General features: G+C 38.7%; 1 protein-coding gene across 1 annotated transcript in view; it reads right to left on the bottom strand.

Moving 5' to 3' along the window:
• Nucleotides 1-325: 325 nt before the first annotated feature.
• The window catches only part of CUNH7orf31 (chromosome unknown C7orf31 homolog), a 41,880-nt gene continuing 30,076 nt past the window's right edge, over nucleotides 326-12,129 (bottom strand). Inside the window, exons 7-10 of the mRNA XM_040259759.1 lie at nucleotides 10,759-10,847; nucleotides 5,361-5,535; nucleotides 4,975-5,066; nucleotides 326-1,362 (exon numbers count right to left, since the gene is read on the bottom strand). Of these exons, the coding sequence (XP_040115693.1) occupies nucleotides 559-1,362; nucleotides 4,975-5,066; nucleotides 5,361-5,535; nucleotides 10,759-10,847 (1,160 nt within the window). The 3' untranslated portion in view covers nucleotides 326-558. The remainder of the gene's footprint in view (nucleotides 1,363-4,974; nucleotides 5,067-5,360; nucleotides 5,536-10,758; nucleotides 10,848-12,129) is intronic.

Raw genomic sequence — 12,129 nt, 5'->3', positions numbered from 1 at the left:
CTGTCCACGTGTTTACATAAAGGAACAGAGCCCACATATTTATTAAGGTAATGTAGTTTGTAGAGCTGTCAGTCCCTCAGTTAACTGGGCTTTTGAATTTTGTCTTTGTACCTAGTGTTATTTTATACAAACATTTACCTATGGGGACAGTGTCCATATATTTATTTTATTAAGTTACTACTATAGTTTGTATAGACATTTGTCAATTATCGGGAATTTGAGTTTTTTTCAAATATTTTTTGTAAAATTTTGTCATACACATTGTTTATCATGATTTTGGAAATATCCCTTGGCATATAATTTGAAAATGAGATTAAAGACTATAAATTTTTCTGGTTCTATTTTATTGCCAAATTGTTCAACTTTTGAAGAAGTCAGAACATCACCTTTTCTGGGTTCTTCTGACCAGACCCTAACTTAAATACCTGAAAACATAAACCTCATTAACAAGCTCATTATGGCTTCTCCAGAAAACAGAATCCAGCAGTGAGGAAGAAATTCTGTTATATTTTTTCTTTTCTTGCAAGAAGCTGGGTTTTGAAGAGAAGGATGAATAGCTCAATTGTAGAAATAATAGGAATTATGGCCATAGAATTGGTGTTTCTTCCCCAAGTGCTCTTTATCCCTGAGGTCTTTATAGTCTTCTAGAACTGATTTATGGAAACGTTTTTGTGCACCAGTTTTTGAAAAAGCATTCTTAAGCTCCAGCAGGTCCGTTTGAGGTTTGGCCACTCCAGCTCTAGGAATCCAACCCAGGATAGGTTTTGTTTCTTCATCATCCTCCATATTCAAGGTCAACTGTTCTTGCTTACTTAAAAAGTGTTCAAAATCAAAAGTTTTCAAATCTGGTTTACTTTGTAAAATACCAGGCTTACTAAGGCTAACAGGATTTTGGTACACATTATACTGATTTAAATGTTCATAGGGAATGTAATGATCTGGGTTACAATAAGGTATAAGTTGAGGTTTTAATGACAGCTGTCTCCAGTACAAATCTTCTGTCTTTTCAGTATCTGTGATTTTTGGAAATGGTTTTATGTCATAAGTATTAGCCAGATCTTTTGTTGGGTAACAGGATGGGAGTGCATAGGTAGATAGCAAGCTTTGTTCTTCCTTAATCTTTTCTTCAGTCTCCTGGTTTTTATGTGTCACATCTGCAGGTATGTTATCACTCAGAGCCATCATTTCTGTAGAACTGGGCACAAAGGTATGAAAAGTACACAGAACTCTAGGGGTACAGTCTGGACAGGAAGATGGTCTTTGCTCAAGAATAGCCTCCAGAGGACGTTGGTTCTGAATCAGTCGGGCAATTCGTCCTTCCAAGGGTCTGGTGGGCTTTAAGGCAGGATGGAATTTTTCTTGCTGTAGTGGTAGGATAAAAAAGAGAAAATCAACTAATTAATAGATCTAACATTGTCAGGATATTGCCACAAATGGCAGGTCAAAATCCATACCCATTTTCACTATCTGAGCAAACACAGGATGGGTTGGATTAAACACTGCAATGTTTACTGATATTTATTTAAAGACATTGAAATTTGGGTCCTAATAAACATGTTTTTATAAGGAAAGGGCACATTTTTACTTGGCTGTAAAGAAAATTTGCCATGTAGGAACTCTTTGCTTTCAGACTTTCCAAGATATAAAAGAACTTATTGGAATAAAACAGGTCATATTTTATGATGATGTCTGTCACCAACACAGACGATGTTAATTAAAAGTTAAGTGTAATTATTTAAATCTCAGCCAAAGCCTTCTTTATTAGACTCAGGCAAGGGTTTTTAAACCTTGGTTGGTTGACTCAGAATCAGCTTTGGAGTTAGCAGAAAATACAATTCCCAAACTTGGTCCTCTGAGATTGTGATGCAGAGGATCTGCAGTAGGGCTTAGGAATCTGCTCTCTTAATAAGCATCTCGAGTGATGCTAAGGCCAGTCATATGCTTGGAGAAACACTGGTCTGACAGGGGTTTGTCACAGCTGTGCTTCTTTTTTGAGATGTTTGACAGATATTGTGTACTTAATCATGTCTGGTAACTGCAAAAGCAATGAGTGTGTTTAAGGGGTTATTAATAGATATATGACTGGGGGGAGGGGCAAGAGGAAGAGGGAGGAGTTGACTTGGAAGGGGCATGAGGGGACTTTCTGGGAGAATGGTAATGTTGAATATATTGATAGAGGTTTGGGTTACAAAGGTGTATGCATTTGTCAAAACTTATGGAATGTACACTTAAGGTTTGTGTAATTGTAATGAATGTATGTGAAGTGAAGTGAAAGTCACTGAGTTGTGTTCGACTCTTTGCGACCCCATGGACTATATAGTCCATGGAATTCTCCAGGCCAGAATACTGGAGTGGGTAGCCTATTCTTCTCCATTGGATCTTCCCAACCCAGGAGTTGAACTGGGGTCTCCCGTATTGCAGGAGGATTCTTTACCAACTGAGCTATCACCTTAAAAGAAAAAACTAATTTAAGTCCAATTAATGGTATGCATTTTTGAGGTTCCCTGTTGGCTCAGTGGTAAAGAATTTGCCTGCAATGCAGGAGACTCGGGTTTGATCCCTGGGTCAAGAAGATCCCCTGGAGAAGGGCATGGTGACCCACTCCAGTGCTCTTGCCTGGAGAAATCCAATGGACAGAGGAGTCTGGCAGGCTACAGTCCATGGGGTCCCCAAAAGTCCACTGAGCACACATGCACACATACACACACACATGCTGAATGTTTAGGATTAATGAAATGCAGGAAAAATAAAGTGAATTTATCGATGTTTGGAGTGATGGCAAGATAGACGTGTAATAAAATAAGTATAGTAAAATGCTACGGTAAAATCTAGACCATGGGTATACAGGTCTTAACTGTAAAATTATTTAGACTTTTCTGTATGTTAACATTGAACATTTGAACATTTTTATAATCTGTTTAAGAAAGAAAACTAAAAATGAATGTGTGACAATGATGGAATTGATAGCAAAGATAAAAATAAGAATGGTGAAAATATAACTCTAGTTTGGAATTAGAAAAAAAAAAAAGAAAAGGACTTGGGAACAGCTTTTTGAAACCTAATCTGTTCATAGTTGGAAGAGTTTCTGTACTGTTATCAACAAATTTGTTATTTCCTTTAACTAATCAGGTTTGAGTAGATACTATGAAAACAAGAAAAAAATTTCTTTGAAATACACTGTTAAATTTATCATGAACAAAAAAGTATATATCTTACTTTGATGGTATCCTTATATGTGAGAAACAGCCTTTATACCTTTACTTTATTCTACAACAAAATATTTCATACACATATTTATCACCAGTAAAACAAACCTTCTCAGACTCCATTATTTATGTTTTAATTAGAAACCAGCAAGATTCACTGAAACTTTCTTTTAAACTTCCAACTATTTAAGGCATATTTTATCTTGTTATTAATAAAAAATTTAGGTGTTATTTACTTATATGATAATTTTGCATATAAAATACTTGACAAACATCCTTTGTATAACTGTACATGTATTTCCAGGTAAAAATGATAAAGCTGCTTCCTGAGGGACTGGACTCTGCAGGCTTAAATCTGTGGAAATCTGGACGGCTGTTGAACACACCTAACACTGTCAGAGTATATGTACAGTCTTCTCTAGCCTTAGAGAATGTTTGTTACAGGTAAAAAATAGAGAAAATTAAAAACCTTTTAGTGAATGATAAAGCACAGTCCGTGGAACTACTTCTAGTGTTATGATTTATTATATCACCCTGAGAAATATTGAAGTATATAAAATACATTTGTTCATTCAGTCTAAAAAGAGTTCATGTTGAAATACCTTAACATTGTTTTTTAGGTGTCTTTCCACAACCTACATCTTTGGAAATATTAATCTTGTTTAAAAAACTGAGTTTTAGAGGATAAAATTTAGGTCCAAATAAAACAACATAAATGTATCCCATTAGGTAATTTTATTTCACTTGCATAATTAAGCTAAGAGATTATAACTTCTATCACTAAAGGGCTTGATCATTTCTTTTAGGACATTTCACATAATCAATTAAGAAATCTCTTGTTATTTGCAGAGAATTTATTGGCTTTTGTTTGTAATTCAGCCAACTCTCAATGATTGTGGATATCAGGAGGAAGCCTTTATCTCTTCAAAAGCTGCGAAAATGTACAAGATATAAAATATGCAAAGATTCACAGGATTTAAGAATCACATTATTACTAGGTAAATGTTCATGAACCAATTCCTCTGTAAATTTTAGCAACAGTAGCATAGTAGAAAATCTGTAAAACAAAATAAAAATAACCCAGTACTGTGATGAAGAAAGGATTGTCAGCTAGCGCTAGTGGTAAGGAACCTGCCTGTCAGTGCAAGAGACATAATGGGACACGGGTTTGATCCCTGGGGCTGGAAGTCCCCTGAAGGAGGGCACAGCAACCACCCCCCCCAGTATTCCTGCCTGGAGAATCCCATAGACAGAGGAGCCTGGCAGGCTGCAGTCCATAGGGCTGCAAAAAGTCGGACACAACTGAAGTGATGTAGCATGCACCCATGTGATGAAGATACGAAAACTTGCTTGTTCTTCAAAATAGTGGACAAGTTCGAATCAATTCAGAATTAACTTCTGAACTGAGTTAAATTTTCCCTTTGCTGGCTTGGTCACTAATGTTCAGGAAGCAAATAAAAAGTGAGTAAAGCAAGAAGGAGCCCAGAACCTAGATGTGTGTGTGCATGCGTACTCACTCACTTCAGTCGCGTCTGCCTCTTGGGCACCCTATGGACTGTAGCCGGTCAGGCTCCTCTTTTAATGGGATCCTCCAGGCAAGAATACTGGAGTGGGTTGCCATGCCCTCCTCCAGGGGATCTTCCTAACAGAGATTGTACCTGAGTCTCCTGCATTGCAGGTGGATTGTTTACCCACTGAGCCACCTGGGAAGCCCCCAAATCTAGACACTTTCCCCCTAAATAACTGAGAGTTGACTGCAATTACTTACAGGCTCTGGGTCAAATCCTATCTGTCCAGTTAACTCTGCTACCTCCTTTTCATGGTAATCATCCAGTTCAAGGGGATTCATGGGCCCCAGACCTTAATGGAAACATCACATCTTATTATTTTGTTAAAGTAAATGAAGAATGCTACATAAATTTAGACCTTTTATAGAAACACTTACCTGTTCCCCTTTGTAATATAATTAGAAATGATAAAAAATGAAAACAAACATAACTTTCCAATTAACCTCTAAGAGGAACTTACCACCCACCTTATTCCTATTGCTACTTAGATTAAGAAAACAGGGGCAAATATTAGAAGATTAAGCTGTAATAGCACTTTTTAAATATTCTAAGTTTGTTTTTTTTACTCATTAAAGTGAACTCATACCTGTAAAATCATGATTATATGAAGTGATCCAGTGGGACTTCTCGAGATTTCTTTGTATGTTGACTTCTTTTAGAGAAGTAATAGGGTCCCATGAATTTAAAGAAGCGTTAGGAGCGAAGGTTTTAGGTGGTTTTGGGTAGAACACTGGCTTGTTTTTCTCAACACATTTAGGAAGCTAGAATATGAGTATAAAAGGTCACTGCTGTTAGCAAAGATCATAATACTTTTCCTTCATTAATTACTAAAGTTCTGCAACTGTAACCTAAACTGTATTTGGAGTTAAACACAGTATTTTTATCAAAGGAGGTCTTTTTGAAAGTTCCTTTACTTTAGCAGGGTGTCTGAAAGTATACTTTGGAGAAATGTAATGCAATTTTATTAGAGAAATAAAGGACTCTGAGGTACAGCCAAAATTGTGTGCCTCCTACTTCTCCTTCCCTGCCTAAAATGACACCATATGATGTTATTTATGAATTTCTGATCAAGGCTAACTCACTGAAATTCAAATAAAAATTTCATTCTGTAGACATAACTGCTTTACAAATAGAGTCAAAAGGAGGTATGCACATAAAAGTGAATGAATGGGTTTCAGTGTAGTCTTTTTGTTTACTTAGAAATTCACTTTTTCTCAGATTGATGATTCTCAATACATATTTACAGAGCACCCACATGTGTAAGGTAGTGGCAGACACATGGATGGATCAGAAACAAATCTTGTCATCGAGGAGTATACTGGCTAGAAGGGGAGATAAGGCGTGAACATAAATGACTATAAGATGGACAGTAACTGCTACAGGAGAAGTTAAGCCAAAATGATTTGGAAGTTCAGAGGAGGGAGAAATTGATTCCAGCTGAATAGGGAAGTGGTGCTGGAAGCACAGGGTGGGAGGAGACAAGAGACCATGTTAGGTGACACCGCAGAAAGTAGGGCTTGAGTGGCACGCAGAGATGGAGAGGCTAAAGGAACAGCAAGAGCAGAGATGGGGTGGTGGTGGGAAGTATGGAATAAATACTTCTTGAACCTTGAGAACTTGTCCTTACAGCCAGACCCACCCTTAACACTTGCAGGTCCTGGGATTTTAGTACAATGAGAGCCCACATTCCATTAATCTAAATAGTTCAATTTGTAAATCAAGCAAACAAACTGTCAAGTAAGTATATTTCATTCTCCTACCTTGATAAGATACTTTCATAACAACTTGGAAAACCAGGTTCAAATTTAAGACTTCTTAGACTATTCCAAGTCTTCTTAGGCTGTCCCAAGTATTGCACTGGGACATGGTGGCTCAGAAAGAGCCAACTGCTAGCCCCTGGCCCCTGACTGCTTTCTTACCTCACTTTCTTACCCTCACTTCCATTCCAAACTATGAGGTGCCTTTTATATGAGGGTACCTATCCCTTAAGTTCAAGTTCCATATACCTATTACCGCCTCTTCCAGCACAGAGCCACCTCTTGGCCACCCATCTGGCCTAGAGGGATATACTAGCTTGGCAGCACTGTCAACCCCTGGGAGGATGGACCTGGGGAAGAGACCCCATAAAGGGCCTGAAACTGGGTTCAAAACCACTTGTCAGGAAATGTGCAGTCCAGCATCAATCTGGGGCAAAAGACTGGGGAGCACGGGTTCAGATGGACACATCCTCTTGTTCCCATAAACTTTCTGCCCCACAAGGAGGGGCACAGTTAGCCAGAGCTGGGCCTTACAAAGCATGGGCATTCTAAAGTTCCTGGGCCTCAGGGCTGCTGCTGCAACTCTGTGAGGTTGGAGGGAACCCCATTTACATACCTAAAGTAGTAATGCTAAAAGTCACTTGGTAAAAATCTGTCTCAAGAAGTATTAAATAACCAGCTCTATAAACCTTTCATGATTATGTGGCCTGCTTATCCAGGTCTAAATAAAGCCCTCTTTATTTCTTTATCATGACTTGCAAAGCCAGCTTGTTTCAAATATTGTTCTGAGGGGCAAGATTAATTCTGTGTTTTAATCTGGCCCAAAGAGTTGATGCTTTTGAATTGTGGTGCTGGAGAAGACTCTTGAGATCAACTGCAAGGAGATCAAACCAATTAATCCTAAAGGATATCAACCCCAAATACTAACTGGAAGAACTGATGCTGAAGCTGAAGCTTCAATACTTTGGCCACCTGATGCGAAGAGCAACTCTTTGGAAAAGACTCTGATGCTGGGAAAGATTGATGGCAGGAGGAGAAGGGGACAACAGAGGATGAGATAGCTGGATGGCATCACCGACTCAATGGACATGAGTTTGAGTGAACTCCAGGAGAGAGTGAAGGACAAGGAAGTCTTCAGTTCATGGGGTGCTGCAGTTCATGGGGTCGCAAAGAGTTGGACATGACTTAGTGGCTGAAGAACAACAATTTGGTCTGTCTAACAGCAGGGATCTACTGAAATGCAATCACAGGCACAGAGGAAGAAAATAGGGAATGTAAAATTTCATTGTAGCCTGAATTATCTTGGGAAGAGTTTAAAGGGTCGGGATACTTTTGAAAGTGGAGAGTTAGCCAGTTTTTAGTGTGTTAGGTAATGTCATACTGCCAGGACAGTAAGAGAGGGATTGCTGGGGGTCATTCACTCAATAGGTATTCATTGGTTGAATATGGGGGCTTCCCAGTGGCTTAGATGGTAAAGAATCTGCCTGCAATGCAGGCAGATCAACCTGCAGACCCAGGTTCGATCCCTGGGTCAAGAAGATCCCATGGAGAAGGGAATGGCTACCCATTCCAGTATTCTTGCCTGGAAAATTCCATGGACAAAGGAGCCTGGCGGACTGTTGCAGAGTTGGATGCTACTGAGTGACTATCACTTTCACTTTAGGTTGAATATACTATTCACAGGTGATAGTTAGGATCTAATATGGAAGGTAAGTACAGAGTAGAAAGGAATTCCAACTTCTGAGATGTTAACCTCTCAGCAGACACTCTAAGTCTACAACAGAGTATGTTAGTTGTTTCAGTTCAGTTCAGTTCAGTCGCTCAGTCATGTCTGACTCTTTGTAACCCCATGAACTGCAGCACGCCAGGCCTCCCTGTCCATCACCAACTGCCAGAGTCTATCCAAACCCATGTCCATTGAGTCGGTGATGCCATCCAACCATCTCATCCTCTGTTGCCCCCTTCTCCTCCTGCCCTCGATCTTTCCCAGCATCAGGGTCTTTTCAAATGAGTCAGCTCTTTGCATCAGGTGGCCAAAGTATTGGAGTTTCAGCTTCAACATCAGTCCTTCCAATGAACACCTTGGACTGGTCTCCTTTAGGATGGACTGGTTGGATCTCCTTGCAGTCCAAGGGACTCTCAAGAGTCTTCTCCAACATCACAGTTCAAAAGCATCAATTCTTCAGCACTCACCTATCTTTATAGTCCAACTCTCACATCCGTACATGACTACTGGAAAAACCATAGCCTTGTTAGTTGTTTAGAATTTGGAATACATTCTCAGAGGAGGAGTGCTATATAAATGGTTGTTACATTCCCAGCAGAGCTGATAAAAATCTATGAAACTTGTAAATTATTTAATAAACATTTACTGAATACCTGATACAAGCAAAACTATGTGCCAGCTTTTAAGTGCCCTGGGCTAGCACCAAAAACTCCATAAATTGCCATAAAATAACAGGAATTAATACAGTCATAACATGTTAAAACAAAGCACTAAATACAATGTGTTATTTTAGTCTTGAGTGGTGGGGCTTACTAAGGTTTAATGGAGAGAAGAGGTCTATTATGGAGACCACTTTGCTCTTTGGAGAGACATTAACACTGGGAACACATTGGATCTTTATTGGATCATATTTCACGTCATTGTGTCAGCACTGTTTTTACATTAAGAAGCCATGATTAGGAACTTTGTCATTTGCATATGAAATGAATAGAGGAGGGAGAGCAAATAAGAGCGGCAAAGATATGTTTCTTTGGTATCTAGTTAGGACTTTGGAACAGAGAAAGTTGAAGGCATCAGAGGATGCATGGTAGGAGGAAGGCTGCCTGGGGCAGAATGGAGGAAAAGCAAAGGCGGCAAGACAGTGAACAGAGAGCATGCCCGTTAGAGAGCACATGGCAGACACAGCGGGAACTAGAACACAGTCTTCCTAATTTGGGCCCCTCTCTGCTATGCAACAGAAACAATGAGGGTTGAGCTGAGCCTTGAAGAAAGAGCAAGTCTGAGATGACAGAGAGGAGAGCATTTCAGGAAGAGGAAGTGGCCATGAACCTGCTCAGGGACCAGCGAACAGAGCCAGGCTGTGAGAAGGAAGGGAGGAGGGAGGCCAGAACCAAAGGGTCAGTGTAGCTCAGTCAAAGCACTGGGATTCACACTTGGGTAAAGGGGTGCTAATCAAAGTTGCCAAGGGGGGTGACACGAGTTACAGCAGTATTTTAACCAGCAGGTAGAAATGAGAGGAACTGGAAGAAGAACAACTTCTCATATTTCTAGGTTACTTTGATATCAATTTTGCCTGAAAGAATAAAAGTCATCTAGTCATATAGATGATTATTTAAGGATTTTTCTTGACATATAATGTTACAAAAAACAAACAGATGCTTCATAGATGACTGTATGACATTGCAGTGACCACACTCTGGCCTGCCACAGTAGTCTTTCCCAGAGAAATTCAAATGTTTCTAGGTTTCCATCATTATTTCTTGCCTCCTTCACAGACTACTAGATGCAAGGACATAATATATGGAAAACACTTGGTATTGCCTCTCACAAACTAACTGGCCAGTGAATGTCAGCTATTATTATTTTTAAATATATATTTTCCTTCATGATTTAAAAGTGTTCTCTTTGTACTATGTGGAGTCATGGTAGAGAGGTTAAGAACAGAGGCTGGAGTCTCATGAGCCTTAGTTCTATGATTGTGAGATAGTTACCAACTCTTTGAGCCTCAGTTTCCTCATTTATAAAATGGGAATGACCATACTAACCTTTTGAGTGTATTGTAAGGGCCAAATGACACTCTATATATAAAGAAGTTAGGATGTAGCAATTTTTAAATAAATGGTGGCTACTGTTTTATTTTTGATTCTGCACAAAGGTACTACTGTAATTGGCACATTAAATTGTAAATCTTTCTGTAAACCTCCCATTTACTCTATGTATATTCGAAGTTACTTGGAACATTATGAATCATAAGAACAGAGTTGTAGAGACAGTGAATGATCTACAGTCCTCATTTATTTCACTTTGTGGGGAACTATTTGTAAATATGGAAATGTTACATAAAATCAGCTAAGAAAACAAAAAATGTGAATCATTGTCAAAATCTCAATGTTTCCATCTGTATAGAAGATAAAAGTAATCTATCTTTTGGATTTTTATAAACATAGAATGCAAAAGCATCTTTTACTTTGTTTTAAACACACATTTAAAAAGATACTTACGTCAAAATACACACGCTGACCCGGCCAAACCAATGCTTTCTTCTTAGAATCCATTGGAAAATCAAGCAGTTCATATCTGTAAGGGTTACCTGAAATTTTCCAGAAAAGCAGACTTTTAATTAATAGGATTTATGGGTACAATAAATACAAACAAGATATCAGGAGGTAGAGAGGAATTCGGGTGCACATTTGAGCTTTATAGTTATAGCTCTGTTTGAACTCTTGCCCTTAGTAAACAGCATGTGGACCACACAGAGCAAGAATGAGTCTCTAAGCCTGGTGCCTTCAGCAGATTGAGGGGGCAGCAGTACTGCTCCTTTCTTGTTTTTTTAAAAAAACATGATTTAAGTAAATCATAGGTAAAGGGATTCTTAGGTAAATCATAAATCTCTTCCTAGATGCTCTTTTTGGTCTCTGAAAGCTCAGCAAATACATTTCTATACTACCTGTTTTAGGTTTTCTCTGTTTAAATATCAAGAAATGGAGTTAGTATGTGCTTATCAAAAGAAGTGTTTAAATAGAACATTTAAAGAATACAGCTTTTTAGGTATTGGTGGTAGCTGGAGAAGCTTTACCAAATACAGCCTGGCTTCCTCTGGTCCTATGATAAACTCCACATTAAAGCATGCTCTGAACACCCATCACCATATGTAATAAGAACAAAGGCTGGCATTTATTGAACATTTACTATAATGTTAGTATTATACTGCTAGTATTGTACTGAGTGCTATGAGGAAAGTACTATTATTTCTACTTTAACAAATGAGGAAATTGAGGCACAAGGAAAATAAGCAATTTTCTCAAGGTCACACAATGAATAAGTGCAATTATTCAAATTTAGGCAATCTGGTTCTAGAGCTTCTCTCTTAACCTAGATTCTACTTATTTCTAAAAAAGAGTTAAAATAAGTGGAAGGGTAGAAAACCCAAGGTAGCACTAGTTCCTGGGAAGGTTTACTTTATTAGGGTTATTAGAATATATTCATCTTTTTAAAACCCCCCAAAGATGACTAACTGGTCAAGGACAGGTAGATGCTTGAAACAGAAGATTAAGGTGGTAACTTATTTCTTCAATCCCTGGTCTACAACTGCACTGAAAAGTTTTTATAAATTCAACACATATTTGTGTGATTTCTTCCTAACTGTATGCATTTCATGTAATTTCAGAATTAACTAATTTCAGTTCAGTTCAGTTGCTCAGTCGTGTCTGACTCTTTGTGACCCCATGAACCGTAGCATGCCAGGTCTCTCTGTCCATCACCAACTCCCGGAGTTTACCCAAACTCATGTCCATTGAGTCGGTGATGCCATCCAACCATCTCATCCTCTGTTGTTCCCTTCTTCTCCTGCCCTCAATCTTTCCCAGCATCAG

The sequence above is a fragment of the Oryx dammah genome, unplaced genomic scaffold (assembly GCF_014754425.2).
Source record: "Oryx dammah isolate SB20612 unplaced genomic scaffold, SCBI_Odam_1.1 HiC_scaffold_18, whole genome shotgun sequence".
In the NCBI taxonomy this organism is placed as follows: domain Eukaryota; kingdom Metazoa; phylum Chordata; class Mammalia; order Artiodactyla; family Bovidae; genus Oryx; species Oryx dammah.
Note: the sequence above shows the minus strand (reverse complement) of the source record. Positions and strands in the feature narration are given on the sequence as shown.